The sequence below is a fragment of the Rhinolophus hipposideros genome (genome assembly GCF_964194185.1).
Source record: "Rhinolophus hipposideros genome assembly, chromosome: 8".
Classification (NCBI taxonomy): Eukaryota; Metazoa; Chordata; class Mammalia; order Chiroptera; family Rhinolophidae; genus Rhinolophus; species Rhinolophus hipposideros.
The window spans coordinates 92,142,233-92,167,580 of NC_138054.1; the positions used below are offsets into that span (position 1 = coordinate 92,142,233).

Here is a 25,348-nt window from a genome sequence, read left to right on the forward strand (position 1 = left end):
GCCGCTTTAAGGAGAAGAGGACGTGGGAAAGTTCACCCATGACCTCAAACAGCTGGGAAGTGTTTCTCAAAGTGTGGCCTTGGAACCCTTGGACCAGCGGCTGGTGAGGGAAGGCGCTCGCTGAGCTGGACCAGGACCCTCCGGGGGGCTGTTTTCAGGCACCACTCCCCTCCGTCCCAACACATCCCCCGTTTTTATACTCTTTGCAATCACAACACATGCTGACCCATCAGTGAAGCTGGAAGGATGAGCCCTGACCCCGTATTTCACAGGTGTCCCCAGAAAAATCCCCATTAGGGCAGGAAACAATCACGCACCACAGAAATTGTCTACAAAAGAACAGACCGGGCATGCTGGCGATAGGCCCAGTTACCCAGAAAAATGACCTTTCTTCCCAAGAACCTGCGACCCCCTCGAGTGCATAGCAATTCTCTCAGCTTCCTGTGTTTCTTACTGTCAGATTTCTCAAGAGCCATTTGGACAGCAGAGCACAAACGTTAAGAGAGGGGGCTTTGGTGCCAAACAGCCTGGGTTCGGATCCTGGCTCATCCTTGTAAGCTCTCTGTGACCTTAGGGCAGTCATTTCGCTTTCCAGCGCCTGTTTCTGCACCAGTAAAATGGGGACCTCTTTGCCCATGGACAGTGAGGGGTGAACAAGCTGACACAGAGGAGGGCCAAAACGGCATGTGCACCTGTTACTGGAGAGTGAGACGCAGGTGCCCCTGTTACTGGAGGGTGAGACGGCAGGTGCCCTCTTACTGGGAGGATGAGACGGCAGGTGCCCCTTTTACTAAGAGAGTGCCTCTGTGGCCATGCCAGCTATACCTGGGAGCCCAGCCTTTCCTCCCCTCAGCATAGACTGCCTCCCCAGCAGCGTGCCCACCGGTGCAGTGGACACCGGACCCATCCTCTATTTCCTCTCCTCCCAGGCCCCAGGATAATCCAGTTTCCTCCTGTCTGTTTTGACCTTCACCTTCCCTCTCAAATCCTGCACTCGTGGCTGCTCCTGGCTCTGTCTTCTGCCCCCTTCCCTCTAGGCCCCAGTTCCCAGTGACCTTGTCTGCTGTCAGAGCTGTCACTAGTGGGTGCTTGGCAATCACCTCTCATTTGAACCCCAGGCCTATCCTCTCAATGCCTGTGGACACGACTGGCCGGAGCACGGCCCTCAGACCCAGGGAGGCAGGCCCAGCACGGGGCTTCCAGGTATAGCCTGTGTGCACCCAGCCACGCCGCCTGGGGGGTGGGGGGCTGGACTCTCCTCTCACCTCCTACATCCCATCGTGGCCCAGCTCCACAGCGGCTTTGCCTCCATGCCTCCTTCCTAGTCTCCACTCAAGACATATTTGTGGGGTCCCACTCTGCGTGAGTCGCTGGGGCTCCAGCAGCGAGTGAAACGGACAACGGGCCCTGCCTTCAGGACGCGCACATGGTCTCCCCACGGCCCACCAGTTCTTGTCCCTCACTATGGAAACATTCCACTTTCTCCATCCTGGCACGGACACGGCACTGACCTGTTCCAAAGCCCCCAGGGGCCCAATGTTTGGTCTCCCAGGACCTGTTTCTGCTCAGTCTCAATGACTGTCACATTCACGGCCCGCTTGTGCTTTCCCCTGGGCCTCGGCCACTGTCCAGCCCATCCCATCCTCCTTTCGTGGTTATGCCCGTGCAGGGTCCTCTCCCAGACGGTCCTTTCCCAGCTCCGCTATCACAACCCTGCCTTCTTTCAAGGGCTCAGTCAGATGTCATACCCCCTCCCCCATCTCTCCTTCTCCATCAGCAGAGCTTATCTGCGTTCTAGGTGTGGTCACTCCATCCTCTTTCTGGCTCTTGGTCCCTGGAGGTAGATAGGTGGGTCCTGCTCATCGTCTGCCTCAAAGGCCTTCACCCATCATCAGGATTTGTAGGTTCTAAACAGTGTTTAAATTCTAATTTATTTTTTAATGCACAGATTCATCAGAGTCTCCTTGTCCACGCATTTTTATTATTTCTGCTTCTCCTCTATCTAGAAGAGCCGGGAAGAGCAGTTCCTAGACAGGGCCTGCCGCTACGGAGCGCAAGGCTCCCCGGCTCAGGAGGGCAAGGCTCCCCGGAAGAACTCTAGATCCTTCTGCCCTGAGCTGCATTTGACAGCTTGTGGACATCAGGGTGGCAGTTGGCTCTGAAAGATCAAACACCTGCCAAGCGATGGAACAGGAAAACATGTCGTGGTGAAGGGGAGTGGGCGTGCTCAGAGTGGGGCTCTGCAGCCCTTCAGTGCCCAGGGGCCGCTGGGCAGACGCGCAGGTGTGCAGAGGGCGACTGGCAGGCTCGCCCGGCCCTCCAGGAGGCCTGAGGTAAGGGAGGACAGGGCGAGGGGTGTCCCTCCACTCACAGGGAGGCTGTTCTCTACAGACAGATGGCAACAGGCCCTCCACTCTCCCTCCATGGATGTCCCCTTTCTAGGAGTTCCGAGTGGGATCATGAAATGCCTCAGAAAGGGAATCAAGCCACTGTACTTGAAGTTTCCTGGGAGCCACCTGGGCTCCAGGTAGGCAATGGTTTGGGCTCAATCTATGAATGGAGGTCACAGACTCAGTGACATTTACTGAGTGCCCATATCTGACAGGGATTGTCCCTATGTGTCGACGCGAGTCACTTCATGTCACCGATCCAGAAAAAGGAAGACTGAAGAATGGAGCCAAGTGGCGGAGAGGGAGAGAGCCAGACACAGAGAGCTAACTGTGCACCAGGGGCCACAGGCCACGCCGGTGACAGAGGGCCCGGTGGACAAGACGCGTTGTTTACGGGGGCCCAAGATGTTGCTTGCTTACTGGGGAAGCCAGCCCAATCATGAATAGATGGTTGGTTTCTCTTCGAACCCGGTGCAAGGATCTGAGAAGGAAAGCGTATACCTGGCTTCCAGCCTTGAGTTCGATCATGGATCTCAACTGCTCAGCAGGCAGGGCTCAAGGTCTCGGTGGGGAAAATGCACTAACAGGGTCTGCAGCATGCATGTTCGGCCGAGTGAGATGGTCTCACCCCCTCTCGGCTGTTTCCCTTTCCCCAGTCCTATTTTATCTGCACCCTGCATGGCACTGAGACAGTCGGTTCTGCAAGGGCCTGTGTGGTAGAGTAAGAGGGAAGAGGGGCTGCCTGCAAAAAGGAACTCAGGAAGGCAGCGATGTGGGTGAGACAGGAATTGGGGGTTGACTCTGTGAGGAGGGACACGCACAAGCTGGCACCCATGCCCCCCTCACTAGGTAACCACATGGCCGTTTGGTAAAGCAGGGCGTGGCCTTATGAGACCCCGCCCTCCAGGCTATGAGCTAGACAGCGGGCACAGGGCAAGCTCAGGCTAGGGGTGCTGGGCCCAGAGCTCATCCCTGGATACAGAGGGAGGAAGTCTGGCTCTCTGAGCCCCATGGGATGTGGCAGAGGGTAAGAAGAAACAGCCCTGTTCATATCCACTCGGCAGGGAGACTCTGGTACCTGCCATGGACAGACGGAACAGAAAGCCTCAAGCTACCCCTGCAGTGACAGGACGACCAGGTGGGTGACATTCCCACGTGGCCCAGGCTGTGCCCTCTCCAGGGGAGGCCCTGCTCCCTTTTACTCCCCTGAACTGTCTGAGCCAAGGACCACATCTTTTCACAGTCGCCCCAAAGAAAGGCAGCATGCAGTGAATGGGGGGCTGAGTGTGCTGGGGGCTCCTATTCAATGAAAAAGGAAGGTGTTCGCGTCCTCAGGAACAGGGATTGAACCCTGACCCTCCTGCGAGTCTGAGGAGACACATCCATGGGGGAGGGGTAAGCATTTACAAAGAGGGGGCACCTGCCTCAGAGTCCAGATACAGCAGGAACAGAATCAAGGTTTCTGCAAGAGCCAGGAGGTGGGGTCGGCCTCTCCACTGCCCACTGCCTCAGTCTCCCCCTCATCCAGGCTAACCGGCCCACCTCGCCGTGGTATTTACAAGACCCACCTCAAAGCAAAGTAGAAAGTGCAGGTCGAACATGGACAGAGTCCCTTCTCCCCTTCATCCCGCTCAGTGGCTGGGGCCCTGCTATCTCTTGGACTTCTCGGAACAAATGTCCTCACTCTGGGGGCCACCCAGGCTGGGCAGGAAGGTGTTGCCAGAATTCTCTGTGGTTGGCAGCATCTCCTGCTCCCAACAGCCCTCCCAGTGACTCAGACGCACCCCAGGGCACTGCAACACCTCCAAAGGGGCCTTCCCACAGGACGGCCAAGGTTGGGCATGTCCACAGGGGCTGGCTGGCTTCCCCCAAGTGGGAGGGCCAAAGTGACGGCTGCAACTAGCGGGAAGGGACAGGTCTACCCTGGCCCCACCCCTGCCTCTGAGTGACCTTGGAGAAGTCACTGCCCCTGGGCTTCCGATGACTCCTCTGAGAAGGCAGGTGGCCAAGACCCTTGCAGCTCTATGAGGCGAGACCCCCAGCTGCTGGGAGGGGGGTGGAGGGAGGCGTGGGGTCTCTGGTCCTACACACCCTCAGAGGCAGTCCTCCCTGAATACTCCTACAGCTGCCGCTCTTCTGCCCTGTTATTCAGGAACCTCAGGACACTGCTCTCTCTGGCTCTGGGACCTTTGGTGACGTGAAGGTCACTGAGAATTTAGTCAAGGACTAAAGACACACTGCTTCCAGCCAGAGTCTCCACAAATGAAACCCGTTCCCCGATGTTCTAACAGCAGGGCCTTCCTACGCCACACGCTACACGCCTGCTGCCCATTTGCCACAGACCCAGCTCCAACAAACAGGCAAGTCCAGAGGAGGCCCCTCCCTCGCCGCCCCTCCCGGAAACTGCCAAATCAAAACTCTCACTTCCTCCTGAATCATTTGGGGTGTAGAAGATCACTGAAAAAGGAAAGCGAGAAAGCCCATGGTATAAAGCCGCACCCAGAGCTGGCTGCCCCTCTGGTCTCCCCGTGCCCACGACAAGAAGCGGTGTTCCATCTTGCCACACCTCCTGTGGTGTGAACGCAATCACTTCTGTGCCCACTTCTTCCCATCCAGGCTCCACATCCAGACTCAAAAGGGTTTTGAGCTTGAGACCAGGTTCCACACTTTTCACGTCCCCGGGGGCCTGGCTCAGTCCCCAGGCTCTGAGCAGTGCCCACAGTATCTGTGGACCCAGACAGCAGAGAGGAGGCACAAGGAGCCGGACCTGGGTTTTTTATGGGAAGCCTCCAGCAGGCTGCCTTTGAAGCAGGAATGTGCGCCAGCCCAGACCCACTCGGTGCCACACTGAGGCCGGGTATGGACTTGGAGGGCATCCCTATAGACATGACCTGGGGGGGGGCAATGCTCTCGGGGGCCCCCACTGCGAGGGCACAGGGGGCATGTGAGCCTGGACTCTGCAGGTAGATGCGTTTGCCAAGCAACAATCAGGAAGGCAGATGGGACTCTCCACACGCACGTCCCCAAGCCCTGCAACATGGGGCCTCAATGCAGTTCTCAGCAGAGCTGGGGCTTGCTTTTGCCATTGGAAGGGGGCTGGAGTTGTTTTGAGGGGGAGGACAAGTTGCAGAGAGAGAAGAAATCCTGAAACAGCAGACAGTGGGACAGCTGTGGCCTGAAGTTGGTGTTCCTGCTCCCCGGATGCGGACGTATTAATTTCCATAAATGCTAATAGCCCATTTCCCCAAGAGCTATTACTTATGTCATCTCCCCCGGGATGTGGTTCAACACAGGGCAGACAAATGAAAGGGAGGAAGAGGCAGCCTCCACCAGCGGGTCTCCACTCTCCACCCTGCTCCCCACCCAGGCCGCTCCAGTCTGTTTCCTTAGGTGGTGTAGGATCAAGACCCCCAGCCTGCAGCCCCACAGCCTGGCCCCTATCATACCAGGAAGCAAAGAAAGTTACCAGCCCCAAAAATGCTGAATCACAAAGTGAGGCTAAGCAGGAAAGTGGGGGTGGAGTGGGGAGGGAGAGGGTGGCCAGGGAGCAAGGCAGGAAAGGGTGCTAAGGGACTTCCTACCTGGAGCCCCCCCCCCACGCTCTAGGCAAAGTGTAGCCCCCACAGGAGCCTCCAGGACTGATGCCAAGAGCAGAGTCCGGTGAGCCTGGGCGGGAAGGTGGGCAAGTACACTGGCTGCTGCTACTGCAGCAGACAGCAGGGCAACCATTGGGTCGCTGCGTTCCTTGTGGGAGCAGCAGCAGGTAGGGAGGTGGGAAGAGAAGAGAAGCAGAAGATGGGGTAGGGGCACCGGGGAGGAGGGGTGTAGGTAGCTGGTGTAGGATTGGAGTGCCAGGGTCCTGGGCAGTGGGGCAAGACGGAGAGAGCGCCCACGGGGAGAGAGACCGGAGGACCTGAGAGCAGAATGGGTGAGAAGATGGGGATGGGGACCAGGAGGGAGAGGCAGGGGGAGCCTTCAGGAGCAAAAAGGAGCAGCGATGGGGAGAACCGGGACCAGCAGCGCTCCGAGGGGGTTGCGCAGCGGCCAGGAGATGGGATGGGGAGGAGGACTAGGGGCAGGGGGAGGAGAAGCTGCGGGAAGCCGAGGGGTTCGAGGCCGGGCAGAGAGGCACAAGGACGGGGGAGGGATGAAGTTTGGGGGCAGGGGTCGGGGATGGGGGTTCGGGCGGGATGCCGATGAGGCAGGCAGAGGAGGACGGGTTGGGGGAAGGGAGATGTTGGGGACGGAGGTGAGCCAGCCGGCTGGAGAGGAGGTGAGGACGGAGGCGGGCGCGGGGACGCGCTGGGGAAGAGGAGATGGGGAATCAGCGCGGGCCTGGCGGGTCCCCGCCGCCGCTCTCCCAGTGCACAGCACCGGACAGCGCGGCCCGCCGGGGTCTCCCCCTGCACTCACCTGGGGGTCCAGCTCCGAATCCTGTGCCCTGCTCCGGATCTTCCTTCCCGCCTTGCCCCAGCGACTTTAGCGCCCCCGAATCCCGCTCGCTCGGCCAGGTTCCGCCCGCAGCATCTTCACCTCGTGGGACACCCGGGGCCACGCCTCTCCTAGGTCATCATTGGCTGGCCTTCATGTCAATCACATTCCCATTGGCTGAGTGGCCGCCGGGATGCAAATCAGACGGGCCCACCGCCGCGCTGATTGGCTGGGGCTGGCGGAGCGGAGCTCCCTGACTTGGGCTCTGATTGGTCCCGCGGCCCTGCCGAAAACGGTGACGCGGCGTGGGTTCTCGGCCCGAGGGCGCGCCGCGCCGCCTTGCGAGCCTCCTCCTGCGGCGGCAGCAGCCGGGGCGCCCTTTAGCCGGGGCTCGGTCCGCTAGCCCTGCGGCTCCGGTAGGCATCGGCCAGCTGCCGCGGCTCTGGGTCCGTCGTGGGGCACTTCGTCGACAGCGTGGGCCTCGTAAATCCGGGGTTGGCGCGGGCGCGACGGGCCGGTCTCCTAGGTAACGCCGCTTGCGGCGGACGGAACCACGTTGGCTGGCGGCGCGGGGGGGGCTGGACGCGGCTTCGGGACGCGAGGGCAGCAGAGCGGGCGGGGTTCTCGCGCTCAGGGTAAGGATGCTCCGTACGTCGCTCTGCGGGGACGCGGTGCCTGCAGGGCCTGGCGGCCGGGCGAGGCGCAGGGCTGTGGCCACGTTAGTCGCATTTCACCCCCCGCCGTGACACTTGGTTTGGCCCGGACTGCGAGTCCCTCGCGTCCTGCTGGGCCTCCAGCTCCTGTTACACCCGCTGGCTTCGGGCGAGCGCGGGGCCGACGCGGGCTTTGCCGAGACCCCGGCGTTGGCCCTGCTCCGCTCGGCGTCCCGCCGCCTCTCCCCGACCAGACTTGTGCGGGGGACTCCTGCTGGGTGCCCGGCCCCTGTTGGATCCTGTCCCCAGCTGGCCCTGCTGGCCTGTCGCAGCGCCGCCCCCAGGACGATGTCAGGCTCGCTGGCCCGCGCAGGAGGCTGCGCTCTGGACGGGCTCCCGCCTTCAGCCTCCGCCGTCCAGCCGGCGGCGCTCCTGAGCGGTTCCAAGCCCCCGCGCCGGCCCTTCCGCGGCCCAGCCGTGCACGTGTCTCCAGGGCCTGTCTCCGTACGAGACGGCTGTGTTCTCGGCTCCACTCCTCCCTTCACAGTGGCACTGTCCAGTTCGGTTGAAGCATGTGAAGGAACTCCGGCCTCACGCTTGTGCGGTTAGAGAAGGAGTACTTCAGAGGATGGTGGAGGGCCAGCCGGGTGCTGCCCCCGCTCTCCAGTCACAGCTCGCCGCACCCTCCGCTCCTCTCTACCATTTCCACAGGTCACAACCACGGCTGTGCCTGCTGGCCTGTATCCGTCCTTCTGCCTCCTCCAGACACAGTCCATGGAGGCGGAGAGCTTGGCTGCTGTGCTCAGCCTGGGTTCTCCAGGTCCTGGCACGTGGTACGTACTTAGACACTATTTCTTGAATGAGGGAGTTCCAGGCAGTGCTCGATTAGACCTCCACTCACTCCCCCAAAAGCTCTGCAAAACTTTTGGGTCTCAGGCGTTGAAGGTCTTGTTCATTTCTGGAAAGGAAGCTTTGCTGTGCCTGGATCACTCCTCAGGGCTCCTGTCGCTCCCTTTCCCTTTGAGAGACTGCGCGCAGCTCACCTCTTCAGCTCCTGGTTCCCTCCTCTTTCCCTCACCCCCACTTTCAGGCCCCCCCAGAGAAGAGGCTGGGTCAGGCTTGTCGTCTCTGTGCTGCTCACACTCGCCGCTTGTCTTTCTCTCCCACTGGATCTTGAGATTCTTGAAGACAGGGCATTGGCCAGTCTTCACCGTCGTGTGTTCTGGAACAGAACAGGTGCTTGGTAAACACTTGCTGGATAGGTGTGCAGCACCTAAGACCTCAAGGAAACCTCACAGCCCCTCATTGTGTAGGTGAGAAGCCCATGCAGGGAGGATGCAGGGAGGGTAGGAGACTTTCCGGCAGTCAGAGGAGAGAGGGGAGCCGTCGGCCAGCACTCCGGCCCCTCCCTCTGGGGCCTCCTGTCCCTTTGCCCCTCCTGGCTTTGGAGGGGTAGCAGGGGCAGGCATGCTCATAGTGGCTTTGAGGTTAGTCACGGCTGGTTGTGTGACCTTGGCCTGCCCATTCCACCTCTGAGTCTCCCTTTCCTCACTGTACGATGGGGATGATGATGGTACTTATCTCACAGAGTTGTTGGAATAACACATAGGAAGGTGTTGTGGGTGCCTGGCTCACAAGGGAGCTCGACAGAAGTGGGCACATTTTCTGCCATGGTCCTGCCCCAGCCCCTTACACCCCTTTCTGGGCTCAAAGCACAGAACCCTCCCCGTTTCTCTCTATCGTTCATCTAGTCCCAAAGGGCCCTCTCCCCTTCCTCCGCTGCATGATGTATGGATTTACTTAGTCATCAAACAGCTGTTTACTACCTGACCTCACGCCGCTCGGGCATGTAGCACAACTGTAACTGCGCAGTGTGGTGACTTCTGTGACAGGATCCCACGTGGGGGTGCCCCTGGTGAGGGGTGGGGTGCTCACCCTGAGGACGTGGCATTTGCTCTGACTCCTGAAGGACAGGTAGGAAGTACCCAAGGGTGTGTGTGTGTCTGGCTAGAGGGTGGGGGGGGGCGCATGGTGTCTGAGGAGCTGAAGCAGGGGCAGAGTAGAGGTGGAAACAAGGGAGGGCCAGGTGGCAGCTGCTTGGTGGCGTTTGGGGAAAAGGAAGAGCTCTGGGTGTCACAGCCCCTGCGGCTACCTGGCTCTCACCTCCGGGAGCCTGTGTCTCAGGTGTCACCTCTCCCTCCAGCACCCACTGAGACTGCCTCCACCTGCCCAGCTCAGTGGTTTGATTTTGGGTGGCCGTTCCTTCTTCCCAGCTTGTGTCTGACTGGTACAGCCCGGAGCCATGCCCTCGTTTCCCCTGTGAGGTTCTTCAGTAACATCTACTGGCCCAGTGTGGTATTGGGTCCCACAGTCACTGGGAAGGGAGGAAAGAGGTTCTGGGTCAGGAGTTGGGCGAATCCGCAAGGTTTGGAGCGGCCATAATTATAGGAGGCGCCGTCCTGGATGGGGGTGGGGGATAGGGGTGGGGGGACATGTGCGCTTCCTTCCAGAGGGCTCTCAGGGTGTGATTTGTGCTCTGCCAGGGCCTCCGAGGCAGGACACACTTCCTCTGTACAGATGGCCCTCTCACTCCCTTATGGCGCTCACTTCGTATGAATAAATATTCCAACTTTATAACAAAAGTCAACGGGCAAACAAATTTCTCTGGGGAAAAAATGCGTGGGAGTCAACTTTATGGAAACTTTCATTTGCTTTTGTGAATATTGAGTTCTGGTGGAAGAGCCATGTGCCAGGGACACAGGAATGTAAGCTCCCTTGTGTAAGCAGTTGGCCAGTGAGCAGATGAGTACAGGACAGGTGGCATTTGCCTTGACCGAGAGAAGCACGGGCTTCCCACGTGGACTTGGGCTGGACCCTGGAGCCCCCCAGAAGCCCTCCTGGCCAGGTGGATGTCCCGCTGGGTATTGGTCAGGCCTCTTCTGCTTATAGGTGTGGACACCTGTATGAGTTCCGTGGCTTCTGTAACAAATGACCACAAACCGGGTGGCTTACACACATTTGTTCTCTTCCAGTACTGGAGGCCAGAGGTCAGAATCGGTCTCAAGTGGGCTGGAGTCAGGTGTGGGCAGGGCTGGTTTCTTCTGGAGGCTCTAGGACACAATCCATTTCCTTGTGTTTTCCAGTGGCTAGAGACTGCCGGCATTTATTGGCTTGTGGCCCCTTCCTCCATCCTCACATCTTTCCTTGGTTCCATAGTCACCTTTCCTCGCACGCCTCCTGCCTCTCTCTTCTAAGGACCCTTCTGACTATATCAGGCCCACCTGGATAATCCAGGATAATGTCCTCACCCCGGGGTTCTTAACACTGATCACATCTGTGAGTGATACAAATGCAGTGTTGAAACAATCTGCCCAGGAGCCTTTCATGCTCTGTTACCCTTTGTTACATTCAAGTCAGTTGGTCTGCCTTGCATCTGAATACATTTTTTCCCTCCTTCACGAGTTTGTATCATTATGCATTGTTCAGTTGCGAAATACTCGTTCTGAGTTATGCAGATCTTCCAAGTATTGACACATTTAATCATACAATTTCAAAAGATCACTTTCGTTACTGGCCTGTCTCATCAGACATGTGTTGGAGAAGTATGAAGTTGCCAGGCTTGATGGAAGATACAGGTTTTTCCAATTCTAATTTTTGCCGGAAAGCTTGATTTTTATTACACATCTTCCTTGAAGTGACAGGCTCATTTTGTTCATGTTGGAGGGAGATCTGCCAAGTACAAATCTGGGTAAGTGTTTTTCTCAGCCGTCCTTTTTAGTAAAAATGGTGGTGCTATGCGACCAAAGCAGCTAGTTCAGCTTGCAGTCCAAATTGTCACAGCAGGGCTTACCCCGCTGGAGGTGACCACTGCCCTTCATTTCCCAGCAGGTTTCTCTCTCTCTTTCTTTCTTTTTTTTTTTGGTATTTCCTGGTCTATCACAGATTATTAAAAAATGCATATACTCAAGGGCTGAGATGGAATAGAATTCATAGTTCTCACAGTCTCATGAAGGACATTCTGAAGTGAAGCCCTGAGTGGTGAAGGACACAGGACGGCCTTCAGGGCTGGGTGCTTCAGGATGGTCCCGGGTTGTGCTGAGGCCCCCACAGCTTCGCCCGTCACTGCTCTTGCTCCATCAGTGCAAATGGCAACACAGTGAGAAAGGCACTTTCACCTGGATATTATGAAAATAGCTTTGACCTTGTGGAGCCCTTGAAAACCCTGGGGGAACCGCAGGGGCTTGGGGACCACATTTAGAAAACTGCAGTGTTAGGAGACCAAACCGCTGCCTTTTCTCCATGCTTGTCATTTTAGTGTATAGAATCCGGCCTCTTATCAAAGCCAAGATCTTAAGATTCTGTGTCAGCTGAAAAGAGTCTCGAGAAGGTTTAGATGCCTGTCTGGCTGGGAGGCAGATGACATCCTCAGTGAGCCAGGTCTCCTAGAAGCCTGTAACACTCAAAACCTGTTCCCAGCTGGCTTCAGGAATAAGACATTTCACGACTGTCCTGGGTGACTAGGGTCCACTTGATGACACTGTGCTCCTGCTCTGGTTTTTGTTCTGCCTGCGTTTTATGTCTCAAGGTAAATGCTCCCGCAGTGGGCCGTGGCAGCTTCAAGCTCATGACCTCTGCTCCACGGGCTGTAGGAAAGAGTGTTTCCCCCTCCACAGAACCAGCAGAAGCTCTGAGATTTGCATCTCAATAGCTTTGACAGGAACACGTTCCCCAGTTCCTTCTAAGACAGTCCCAGTCCCCAAGGCCGCAGGGCTGCACCTCCACCACTGCACAGAGCAGCCCTGCATGTGTATCCCCAAACCAGTCACGGGGGCCAGGACGGTCGTGCTCTGGTTGGCTTCTGGGCGGAGGAGGGGCAGAGAGGGTCTCTGGAGCGAGACAGGCATGTGTACCAGGAGAAGGTGGTATGGGTGCCAGTCTCCTGCACTGGGGTTTGGCGTGTGGGATTGCAGGGATGGGTTTCGGGGATGGTGGTTCCTCTGGGAGTCAGTGGGAAGTAGGAGACTTGCAGAATTGCTCTGAGCACTGTGGTCCTTACACCGTTTTTATTTATTCGAACACAAATGGTGCAGGTGATCCTAGAGGCCCAAGTGACCCTCAGACCCGCAGAATGCATGACTGGCAGAGGGTTTTCGATGAAAACGTGCTGGTCCCCCCCCACCCACAGAGAGCACGCCAGCCTTCAAAGGAATCAACAGCGTTTCAGTGTGTCCTGAAGAGGCTGGATGGGCCACTCATTAAGCAGGTAAAGAAATTTGCTGTTTATTGTCAAACACACGTTGTTCCTGCTCTCCGCTAGCTGGGAGGTTATTGATTTTGCTTATTTATTTGTCTCATCGCTGTACCCATTACCTTGGGCTTTAGCCGTATTCAGAGGCCAAGTGGCTCATCAGCAAAGAGAATACATGACTCAGCGACTTGGTCAGCACTTTTGACACTAAGGACCCTTTCTGCCCACAGTGGAACAGTTTTAAAACCCTGGTAATCTGATTTCCGGGAGTATTTCTGAGACAGGTTGTTTGCAAGAGGTGGCCTTGTGCACTGCTTAGCCCTGCCTGCTTTCGGCCTGGCAGTTAGAACTGCAGGGGCAGAGCCTGGGGCAGCCCGGCAGAAGCCCTGTGCTTGGGCGTACCACAGCCTCTGGCACACTCAGGCCCTGGTTCTGTGGCTCTGCACCCATCTGTGCCTTCAGCCGGTAGGGCACCTGGGCTGCCCACAGGATCGCATGTGATGGAGTGTCCTAGTGAGGCCCAGTGGCCCGTGGGGATGTCCAGGCCTGCCGGTGTAGACACGCGGCTGCCTAGTCGGTCTGGCTGGGCAAGACGGCCCTCCCCTGCGGTGGCAGAGCCATTCTGTGGGCACGCCAAGTGCTGGAGCGCTGGGTGTGTGAAGAACGTACTGTTGTTGAACTGCTCACCCCCACACGGTGCAGGCCCTTTGCCGTGACAGTGCCCGCTGCGCATCTGCTGCTTCGTGAGGTCCTGCGGTGGCTTCTGCTCTTACAGCCTCACTTCCTGGCACTTGTACGAATTCGCCTCATTGTCACAACCGTGCTGTGAAATAGGGACCGTCATCACCTCTTTCGCAGAGGAGGGGATGGAATCTGAGACACGTGGAGTCCCCAGAGTGACACAGCTCTGGCGGGCCAGCGGGGACTCCGACCCACAGAGACTGCCTCCAGCGGCCCCCGCCCCCTGGCAGCTCAAGGTAGCGGACAGCCGTCTCCTGGTCCCTAGGAATTTTATGCAGGAAAATGTGTTTTCCCATTTTGTTTTATTTATTTGTTTTTGGAAAGGTAATTCCCGTGGCTCAAAATTCACAAAGGCACACAGGAAAGTGCGTCATCCCAGAGTCCCCAAAGCCCCCACTGTCCCCCCCTAGATACCGCCAGCGTTACCTGTTTTTTGTACAACTTCCCAGAATTCCGAAGGAAATAGAACAAATAAATATGCCTGTATTACTTCACTGTGAAAAATATTCTTAGTATGCGTTATAGCTTGTTCATGTCATTACATGAGGAATTTCTTACTCTTTCTTAAGACATCGTAGTATGTCTTTGGATGTATGAACCACCGTTTATCTACCCAGGCCCTTATGGGTGAACCTTCAGGCTCTTTCTAGTCATTTGCTATTGTAGACACTCCAAAGTGAATAACTTCATTTACGATCATTTGTTTCCGTGTACACATATGTCTGTAGAATAATTCCTACAAGTGGAAATCCTGATCCAAAGTCATGTTAAGGGTTATGTAATACCCAATCCTAGGTTGCTTACACAAAAGCACACTTTAAACATAAAGATGTAAGCTATATGCATGAAAGCAAAAGGATGGAAAGAAGATACGCTGCGTAAACACTAGGCATAAGGAAGCTTTGTGGCTGTACTGATATCAGACAAAATAGATGTCAAGGTGAAGGGTATTACCCGAGATGAAGGGGCACTTCATAATGAGGATCTAATCTGGAAGACATGACCGTTCTAAATGTGTATGCATCTGTGTTGGGGTCCCCAAGGCCACTCCAAGGTTTGGTGATTTGCTGGCAGGACTCAACATGACTCAGCATATAGCCATCCTCACAGGAGAGACTTATTATGGTGACAGGATACAGAGCAAGCTCAGCTGAGGGAAGGGTACCTGCAGGGTAAGTCGGGGGCAACGGGCACGAGCGTCCAGGGTCCTCTGCCCGAGGGGTCCCACAGGATGCACTGAATTTTCCAGCAATGAGTTGTGACGACACATGTGAAATGCTGCCAACAGAGGAAGCTCGTTAGAGACTCAGTGCCCTGGGTCTCTAAAAAAAATCGGAGTTTTTTTGGGGGGATTGGTCATGTAGGCGCTTTCTGCTTAGTACGTATCAAAAGTCCGGGTTCCTAGAAGGGAAGCAGATGTTTGGCATAAATCACTTGTACAAACAGTTTAGCACAGTGAGCCTTGCTTATCAGTTAGGGTGCTGGGAACCCTCCCGAAATGTAAGTTCCCAAACTCCAGCCAAGGGCCAGCTTTGTGGGCCAGCCTTTCAGAACATAACAGGCCTGCTGTGATAAGTCTTGTGTACAGCACCCAATAACACAGCTTCCAAATACGTGAAGCAAAAGTGTAGAACTAAAGGGAACTACATTCAGGTCACCATCATAATTGGAGACTTTTAATTCTCTTCTTTCAATAACTGATAAATGGACAAAAACATCACAAGGATTTGGACCTAACTGTCATCTCGAAAACACTATACCCAGCAAATAGACCACACATTCTTCTCAAGGGCACGTGGAACATTCCCTGAGATAGACCACAAAAATAAGACTCAATAAGTTTAAAAGGATTGAAAATAGACAGAGTATGTTCACTGACTAACATGTTATTAAATTAGAAATCAATAGCAATAAGATAACTAGAACGTATTCAAATAGTATGAAATTAACATACTGCTAACTAGCCCATGGGTCAAAAAAATTAATAGAGAAATGATAAAATAATTTGAATTGTGTAATGGAAGAACATATCAATTTGTGGTATGCAGCTAAAGCAGTCCTGTGAGGACTAAAATTATAGCTTTATGTGGCTATAATTGCAAAGAAAAAGGGTATAAAATCAATGACCTCTGCTTCCTCCTTAAGAATCCAGATAGAAAGACCAAATGAAACACAAAGAAATTAGAAGTAGGAAGTAGTAAATATATGGACAGAAATCTAAAGTAAAGGACAAATAACAGAGAAAAGCTGGAAGTTGGTGTTTTGAAAAGATTAATAACATTGATAAACCCCTAGGAAGATTGATCACAAGAAAAGGGAAAACAAAGATTACCAATATTAGGAAGGAAACAAAGAGCTTCACTACATATTCTACAGACAGTAAAAATTTAATCAGTGGATGTTATGAATAACTTACGTGCCAATAAATTCATTGCCCGTTGCACCAGTAGCAAAAGCATTAAAGACCAAAGCAGAACCTCACTGCAGGTGTGCAGCTCTGGGACAAGGGCAGGTCTCTGTGGTCTCCGTTTGCCTTGCCATCTTTGGAGCCATGATTTTTCAGTCCTCAGAAATGTTCCTTTGCTAATATCACCCCGAAATAATTCTGGCAAGTTGAGAATTTAGAGTTTGTGGTTATATCAGGACGGATTCATTTGGTTGTACATGCTAAAAATACCCATCAAAAAGAGCTTAAGCTAGAGGTGATTTATTAACTCACATCAGACAAAGCCATAGGATAGGCTTCAGGTGTGGCTTGATCCAGGGTCTCATGTGGTGTCTCCTGGACTTCCTTCTTGGCTCCACATGGTGTCGGATGCGTGTGTCTCTGCAGCCCCCGCCTCTTGTGTCCCCATGGCTCTGGGTGAGTCTTAGGCTTGTGTCTGTGCTGGGGGACTTCAGTGTCCTGAGTGAGAGTTCAGTTATCAAGGATATTGATACCTGAACGGGGGATGGATGCTGCATGGCCAGTTTTACCAGAACGGTCCACCGGCACTTGTGGGGATGGCTCATAACATTGAGAACCCTTCAGAGCTGATCCCTTCTGTCTCCTAGGGAGTGCTGGAAGTGCTGTCGGAGGTGGGGTGCCATCTTCGCATGTCTCTCTTTGATGTCACCTACCGACATTTCTTCGGGAGGACGTGGAAGACCACGGGGAGGCCTGTGGAGCCCCTCCCAAGGCAGCCATCGAGGATCGTCTTTAATGAGGTGGGCATGATGACGGAGAGCAGGTGTGCGGGGCTGTGGGGCGTGCAGGGTACAGCCTGACCTGGGGATACGACCAGTGCCTCTCAGACCCCAGGAATGCCACTGAGCAGCAGACCCCGTCATCGCAGAGCTGGTCTTAGCGTGGGCTCTGCATTTCCAAGCAATCGTGTGCGGAAGCCAAGTGTCCTAAACAGGTGAGAGTTTGAGGCTCTGTTGGAGCAGTGGGTGGAGGGGTACACTTAGGGTCTGTCACCTTCGAGGAACCTTGGGGCACTTGGAACAAAGCTAGGAAATTATTGATCTCATTCGATTGCCCCAGTTTTCCTCCCACACCTCCTTTTAGTTTCTTTTCTTGGAAGAAGAGCAAATTGAGGCTTAGAAGTAAAGTGAGCTGCCAGGTGGCAGGTGGCAGAGCACGGACTCAGACCTATGCCTTCTGCCCCCAGAGCAGGCTGTTGCATTGCCATTGGTCAATAGCGCCATCCGGCCCATGGAGCTCTGTGCTTGGCCACCCTGCAGATGGGTATTTTCCATCCTGTTCGGCTGCACCAGACCCACAAATGTTTGTTCTGGGTCTGCTGTCTGCCAGCCATTGGGCTTGGCGCTGGGTGCTGATGGTGGGTGACCTGGGCATGGTACTCACTGCACAGGACTTGTGATCCGCTGGGAGCCTCACTAAAAAGCAGTAGCAGAGTAACTGCAGGGGGTGACACATTCTCGGAAGGAGACCCGTACGCTGCTGTCCCAGAGAAGGCCGAGAACCTGCTTTAGGCGGGTGATATGGGGGGGGGGGCTGTCTAGGGAGCTGACATCTAAACTGGAGAAGAAAGAGAGGGCGGCCTTACGGGTGTACAGGCAGGTGGCAGGTGAAGGAGGCAAGCTGCGAGGAGAAGAGCCTGGGGGTGGGGTGGGCATCCTGACACAGCATGTGTGCACGGTGCAGCCTTGCGCGATGGTCCCAGGTGTTGAGAGGCCCTGGCTGTGCTGGTCTCTTTCTCGTGAGTACAGAGTGAGGCCCACGGAAGCCTGGTATTTTGACGGTTAGTACAGTGAATAACGAAGGTGGGGAGGACCCTCGCCATCCTTGGAGATGGCACCGTGCATAACCACAGTCCTAGTGCCCCTGTTTGCTGGGGACTGTCCTGGCCCAGCTCTGAAGCTGCGGGCAGCTGGCTGAGCAGTGCTGCCCTCTGCGTTTGTCTGTCTCCCCGGGTGAGGGCTGTGGGGCTCATGTGGGTTGATGCTGACGGGTGCCCTAACTTAACACGGTAGGAGGCGGAGATGATACCCGTGGAGGTCGGGAAGATTAAAGTAAGCTGTGGGAAAGTGTGTGTCCTGGGCACTAAAAATGTGTCTGATACTAAGGTTGTCAGACAGCTTGTGCAAATGCTTCTTGAAGGTCTCTGGTCAGTCTTATCAGAAAGGTTTGCGTTGTAAGTCACGTGTGTGACTGGGCAACTCCTTACAGTGCTGTCTCAGCACAGGCCATTCGTTGCCTGTGTCAGGAGCGGCGTGGCCCTGCTGTCGCTGGTAACCTGGCCTGGGCTCAGCTTGCACTGCCTTGGGGGCTGGCCTTCTGGGGTCTTCTAGGGCCAGCTGCTTGGCTCTTCTCCTGTGGACAGTCAGGCCCAAGGAAGCCCAGTATTGTGACAGTGACTGATGAAGGTGTGACATGCCTGTCCCCCACTGTGGAGTTCCAGCAGGCCAGGCATTGGCACGGAAGCTCATCTATGTCATTTGTCCTCAGAATTGTCCTCCTGAGGTCGGTATTATTATGTCCCCTCCTTAGAGTAATCCAGCCGGTCACAGGGACATGTGTGCGGTGTGAGTGGTGGGCTTGGTCAGGCTGGTCCCACAGCCTGGACTGTGACCGCAGTGATGTCCACAGGCACCGTGTAGCCCCGTGTGTCAGAGGGGCCTGCAGTGTCCCCGTGGGCATGTTGCCGGATGGGACTGTTCTGCAGTCAGTACAGACTGTCTTTGCCCCGTCTGCGCCCTCCCCCTCAGAGTGGCTGGGGCCGGGCCTTGTCACTGTGGTCGTCACAGCCCACAGGCCGCGAGCGCAGGGCCTGCCGTCTGCGCTGGTGCACTTGGCTCTGGCGATCCCTGCAGAATAGCCGTGCATTGTGAGAACGCCTTCAGCGTGCCGCCCCTCCTCCTGGACTGTCCAGGCTTTGGCATCCGTGCCTGGGAGCCTTCTGTGGCCGCACATGCTGTCACTGCATCCTGGACGCTGTGTGGGGCCCTGAGCTCGCAGTGCGGGTCTGAGTTAGGAAAACCGAGACCCGGTGCCGTGTTCCAAGTGTGGAGCCGAGCACTGCTCCAGCTCAGCCTCAGCCGCTCTCATCCTTTGTCTCCTGCTGAGCTGGGTGTGGGGACGGGATGGTGGGTTAGTGAGGACCACCATTCTTAAAGTTTCTGGAAAAATCTGCCCCCTTCAGTCTTGGAGTTGCTGAGCTGAAGCATGCAGCCAGGTCAGTGTGGGGTAAATAGAGCCTTTCTGGGTGGGAGGTGATGGCAATGGCAGAGTCCAGAATCACTTAGGGAGGCAGCTATGCTCCGGCTGCTATGCCCTCGGCGAGCAGCAGAGGCCAGTGATGCCCCAGGAACGAGCCCGCCGCCCTCTGAGCCCAGCACTCCCCTCTCATTTCCTTGACGGTCAGAATACAGAAAAATAGGTTTTGTTTAAGTTCAGTTAGCTGAGGAGCGTCCCCCTCGCCGTGTGTGCGCGTGTCACGAGTTGGCACGTGCACGTGCTGTCGCAGTGTGGAGCTCTCCCTGGTGGCTGCGTCATGCTGAGGGGCTGCTCTGCCCACACACGTGTGGAAACGGATAAATACAGTCTGCCCTTAGCAGAGGTGGTTCAGAAATTTGGTGGTGATCGCTTTCTGATTTTACTCATTGCCTGTGTTTCCCTGGCTTTACCAATCGGCAGTGGCGTGGGGGTGAGCTGCTTTGAGGCGGCTGGCTGCCAGGAACAGGGGACCTCGTTTGGATTCTGTGTGACTGTCCCGCTAAACGTGGATGAATAAATCGTCCTTGTGTGCTCTGGGTTTGTACTGATTTGTTGATGTGATGCACAGCCCTGGAAGAAGTTGTTATTTCATTACGTTGCCAACGAGGTCCTGAGGAAAGACTTTCAAAAAAGAAGTCTTGCCTTGAACCTGAGCTGGGTGCGTTTCTGTAAATGATGAATTCCTGGCCCCAGACTCAGGTTCCCTGGCGTCGGGCTCCTGAGCTCTGCTGGCGGGCGCAGTGGTCAGCCCCAGGCCACTCTCAGTCAGATCAGGGCTCTCCTTCCAGACCTTCCCTTCTGGGGGGCCCTGCCTTTCACTCCCACGGAGACGGCTCATGGTTCAGCCTCTCAAAAAGGATCTTTTAAAAAATAATGCGGTAGACCAAAATACCGTGCAGCTTTTACATTTTCTTTCTGAAATGAACATGATTCTCCCTTAAATTCCATCCTTAATGAACCCTGCTCAGCCTTTCGGTGACAGGCTCATTTTTCCCGCTTTATTTTATGAGAGCAGCTGGGCAGGAATCCTGGTGGTTCTCCCCAGGCAGCGGAACCCAGACCAGGGAGTCGTTCCTCCCAGAGCTCACCTCAGCCCAGGTGTTGCTAAGGTAACAGGTAGGTCAGCTGCTCTGTGTGCCACAGAGGTAATTGGATTGCTTCCCTTTCCTGGAAGCTGTGAGACACCGCCTTGAATGCCCTTCCTCGTTTGAGCGCGATGTAATTTCCCCCTGAAAGGTGAGTGCTGAAGGAGCATCAGTGGAACTCCAGGAATCCGTCCAGACGCCCCGAGCAGTCCCTGCCCTCTGCGCCTTCTGTCACACCGTCTTTATGCTGCCCTAGGTGTGATCGCAGACGCCAGAGGCAGGAAAGCGGGAGAGAGCCCATCTGCTCAGCCGTGTCCCTCTGAGCAAGGGCCTTTCTTCTCCAGCTCAGCGGAAGCCACTGCGGGGGACTCTGAGCCAGAAATGGGGGGATGACAGAAGTGGTTTCTAGAAGGAGAAATGATACCTCTCTGTGATGTGCCAGTGGTGGCACTTAGCCGTGTGGTGATTTAACTGCCTACCGTTTGGGGACACTAGAAAGCTTTCAGTCTGTCCAAGTGTGTGGCTGTGTGTTCCTGACGTGTACCAGTGGACATTTTTCCTTCGAGTTATCATTGGGTCTGCTCACTTATTTTTCTAAGTAAACCGAGGAATTGTTCTTTGGCCGGCGTGGGACTAGCGTTGGCTGTGGTTGTAGGATCTGATTGATATAAGATGGATATGGGCTAAAGTCCTGTTCTATCACTTATTGCTGTGGGATTTCAGGCCACGTATTAAACCCTTGACTCTGGATTCAATCATCTGTGCAGGAGGACTAACAGTACGCACCTCTTAAGGGTCACGTGAGTATTAAATAGTATGTTTTTCCCCAACGGGCACCCAGTTAGCAGTAGGTGCTTATTCAGCAAACATTGGCTGGGTGTCTGCTCTGGGTCAGGTTCTGGTCAGGAGCTGGAGACGCCAAGATGGATAAGGTGGTGTGTGATCATTTCAGCCCCGGTTGAAGTTTCCCTTGTCACCCCAGGTGAGGCTTTCTTAGCCTTGGCATCACTGGCGTTTTGGCCCAGATAATTCTCTCGGGGGGGGGTCTCTGTTCGTAGTGGTGGTGTTGTGTGTGGATAAGGATGGGCTCCACCCAGATGAGGAGGAGCTCCTGGAATTAGAGATTTTGCACTTCCCAGAGGAGTTTGGAGTAGCAGAGTCCACCGTGTTGGGAGCATTCAGTCGCGGGACGGGTTGTGTCCAGGAAACCGCCCTGAGCTGCAAGGGGCAGGGTGAGCTGGCAGATAGAAGCGGTGGGAAGTATTTGTGAATCCTCTGCCTTCCTGAAGATATTCTACTAAAGGTTTATTTTAAAAAATTCTCTGGAAGGGACTAGCTTAGTTTCTGCCCCTCTCATTCCTGGCCTGGTGGCCCAGCTTTGTCTCCTGCTTGGGACGGAAGAGCCATGTGTCACTTAGGGCAGGTCAAGTGGCAGTGCAGCTGGGAACGTAGGGCTGATCCCCTCCATAAGGGCACATCATCACAGGCCCACTTTTGATTCTGTCGTGTGAGTGAAAAATGGAAACTTGGCCCTGCCATAAAATGGTGCCTGTGGTTTTGAAGATGAAGGCATTAAGACAGGGCATTTCAGTGATTTATTAATCTGTTCATCCTGTCAGGGCGGAAACTTGTCAAATGTAGATAAGTTAGATGCGATGTGCGGGGAGAGCCCCACTCTTCTTTCTCACGTGGCCCTCTCTTGCTGGTAATTTGATGGGCTTGACTCAAACTTTTAATCATGTAATTTCAGTTGATGGATAGGATTTTCCTACCCGAGTGTACAGTGTGACATTAATTAACTGTCCTCAGACTCAAGGGCTTGTTTGCAGGTTTTGCTCAGCTGAGCATGATGGAGATTTCTGGCGCAGCAGATGTGTCTGCTGTAAGGTGGGAATGGCACCTGGGTTCTAGGTGCGCCTCCTGGGGACTCTCTGTCAGGTGACGGAGGATGGGTGCTGTGCAGTCCCGTTATTTTCATCCCCGGGTGGCTTTTACCTCCCCAAGACCTTCCAGCTTTCGGTCTTGAGCCGAGTTTGTATTTTGTAGCTGCCTAACTGTCATTCACGGACTCAGCTCCCGCTCCCCACACTCTCCCCGCAGGAAATGGTGAGGCCAGAAAAGAACACCAATGGAGCCACAGATAGGGGAGTCGTACCACTATATTCTCGCTGGCCGCTGGTAGAGACACAAAAGCAAACATCGCCAGTACCCCAACAGGGGGTCTTCCTGCACCCCCATCTCACTGGCGCTGGACGACACAGGAAGTAGGATCCACACGATCCGCAATCTGCCATCCACGCTTGCTAACCCCACTTGCTAGCCGCAATCCACCATCCGCTTCTCTGCCAACCAACTCCCTGGCGTAGCCAAGGCAGCTATATTAGTGGCTAATGGCTAACCGGTTATAGCTGACGGCCACCCAGCCACAGCAGATGGCCATCTGATCACAGCTGATGGCCATCTAATAACCGAGCCAGCAGCTTTCCACGTGAGGCAGAGAGCCTGGAAACTGCTCTCCTGGCTCTGTCCCGACACTAACCGAGCCCTTACCTTTGAACTTGGAACTCCTTGAGGGCTGAATTTTCCAGGTCTTTAGGAATTCGTTAGCATGGTGCTGTTCCCACCTGGATGGTCATAAGTGATGTTTAGCAGCCTCGCTGTTCAGCACTTAACAGGATCACAGCCGCCTGACCTCGTGTCCCCTTTCCATACACCACGTCCAGTGTCTGTCCCTCCCGCGTAGAGTGCAGTCTCTGGAGATAAACATGGATGGGAGTCTGCTGTGCTTGTTTTGTCTCAGAATAATTGTTTTTGGTGGTAAAGGAAAGGGAGAGGCAAGAGCCGTAATTTGTTCTTGGGACAAGCCAAAGCAGCCCGTCCCACTGCGTGCGGGTACACCACTTTCAAGGTGACCTCTAAACTGTGGGGATGATTGTTTGCTTCCATCAGAGTTTAAAATGTTTGTTTCCCTGCTGAAAGGAAGAGTGGGAAGTGCTCCTAAACCCACGTGCGCAAGTGAGAAGTGCTCCTAAACCCACATGCGCAGGTATAGATACGAAAGGTGAGACAATGACAAACTTGGCTTCGCAGTGGGGCTTTAAAAGCAGTCTTGAGTCCCGGATACGGAAACATAATTCTCCCTTGGTCCAACCACCTGTCAGCTGTAAGTGGTCATTATTTCATCATTTTGCAATAAAAGATAATAGAATAACGATTTATATCTCATGGCTGATGTTTTAATGTGTCTCTCTATTATCCTGGGCTGACAGTCTGTGATTACAGTAAACGTTTTCTGGGTGACACCATGGTAATGACTCGTTAACAGGGATTATTCCAAGTTTAAATCACCTTGCAGCAGCCCCACCTGGCCCTGCCTTACCTCTTCCTGCCTTGAGGCAGGGGTGGTCTTTGTGCTCAGCTGGTGACTCTACACCTGAGTTTTGCTCCCAGCACAGACCACTCCGAGTTCCGGGTTCCAGGACCACTCCGAGTCCAGAGCCACAGCTGAGCCCCTGTAGTCGCTTGTTTCCTGTCAATTTGCACACCTCCATCTCTGTCTCCTCTGTATGTGGTGTTTACTAGTTTTAAATAAAAGCAACTGCATTGAAATAGAAAAACAGCAGCAGAGTGAAGGTGCTTTCATTCCCACGAGATGGATTCGACTCACCTGTGTTGTCTTTCTCGTCGCCCTCCTCTGGTGAGAGCCCAGGGCTGCCTTTTGCATGTTAGGGAATGTAAAGGTCACATGTGGAAAACCTCTCAAGAACAATTTAAATATCATCTGCTTGGCTTGGGTCCCAAAAAATCTTGTAGGAAAATGATCTCAAGGCAGTTTTTGTCATAACACGATGTTAGGTGGGCTCTGAACTGGGGATAATTATGTAAGGATCCTGCTTAAACAAAATTAGTTCAGATGCGACTAAATAATAGTTGCATAGAAAGACCAGGGCCCAGAGTCAATATTGGCGGGCTGTGGTTGACGTTTCCGTACAGCAAGCGTTATGTAAATGGCTCAGCAGATGTTTGCCTTGGACGTGGCCTGTCTGTACCTTATTTACCTGGGGTCCTGCCTGGTGGTGAGGGTAGCGTGGGGCCACTCAGCTTCTGCTCTAGAGGGCTCGGCATCCGTTGGCATTTTTGTAGATGGGAAATGCCTGGGGCAGAAGCAACGGTCGCTCCTGGTTGGTAGGCGCTCTGGGATGAGAAGCTGCGACGCTGAGGGAGGGTTTTCCCTGCGCCTGTTGTCTCGTAGGCGTCCTGGAAGGGGTGCGGTGCTCCACACGGAGTGTTTGTGGCGTTCCTATGGCGATGGTCCAGGGGTGCAGGGGGAGTGCAGCTGTGTCCTGTTCTGTTTCCTGCGCTACAGGTTGTGACCATCCAGTCCGTCACCTGGTGTGTGATTTCTGTTTTCCAGCCTGTGTATTTTCACACCTCCTTAACCCACCCTGCTATCGTGGCTGTGGTGGAAGTGGTTGCTGAAGGCAGGAAAAGGGATGGGACCCTCCAAACCTTGTCCTGTGGGTTTGGAATTCTTCGGCTCTTCAGCAGCAAACCGGAATCTCCCACCTCTACCTCCGCCTCCGAGGACAGACGGTAGGTGCCTGCCTGATTCTCTCCGTCCTCGGGCTTTTCCAGCATTTTTCTGTGTGGAGTTTTCTGCTCATTTGACCATAATAGAAAGCTTTACACTTGTCAGCGTACGTTATTGTGTATAGGGGATATTTTCGCTTCAAGTTGGAATTGGGTTTGCTTCCTCAGTCTTCTAAGTAAGCCGAGGCATTTGGGGCAGGATAGGCTGTGGGGCCATCCTGTGAGTGTCGGGTAATATAGCAGTGTCCCTGGCCTCTGCCTACTAGATGCCAGCGGCATTTCCCCCACCGTGACAATGTCTCCAGACACGACCGAATGTCCCCTGCGGGACAGAATCGTCCCTGGTTGATAAGCACTGGAGATTGCTCAAACGTTGTCTTTCTTGGGATATTATGGAGCGTGAGAGATTTCCCTGGCGATACTCCCGAGGGCCTAGGTTCTCGAGCTACATTAGTACGGTGCTGTGCGTGTGCTGGAGGTGCTTGGCC

The 25,348-nt window shown here is 54.6% G+C and overlaps 2 protein-coding genes across 5 annotated transcripts in view; one reads left to right on the plus strand and one right to left on the minus strand.

Moving 5' to 3' along the window:
• The window catches only part of KCNAB2 (potassium voltage-gated channel subfamily A regulatory beta subunit 2), an 84,392-nt gene extending 77,436 nt beyond the window's left edge, over positions 1-6,956 (minus strand). The window contains exon 1 of the mRNA XM_081057251.1: positions 6,804-6,956. The gene's annotated coding sequence lies outside the window, so the exon portion shown is untranslated. The remainder of the gene's footprint in view (positions 1-6,803) is intronic.
• Positions 6,957-8,097: 1,141 nt separating this feature from the next.
• Positions 8,098-25,348, plus strand: part of NPHP4 (nephrocystin 4) — a 107,004-nt gene continuing 89,753 nt past the window's right edge. For 3 of the 4 annotated variants that reach the window (XM_081057247.1, XM_081057248.1, XM_081057250.1), the window contains exons 1-4: positions 8,098-8,307; positions 12,565-12,737; positions 16,518-16,670; positions 24,685-24,863. In XM_081057247.1, the coding sequence (XP_080913373.1) occupies positions 8,103-8,307; positions 12,565-12,737; positions 16,518-16,670; positions 24,685-24,863 (710 nt within the window). In that variant the 5' untranslated portion in view covers positions 8,098-8,102. Of the gene's footprint in view, positions 8,308-12,564; positions 12,738-16,517; positions 16,671-24,684; positions 24,864-25,348 lie in introns of those variants that run through there. The other variant, XM_081057249.1, reaches the window with a different exon arrangement.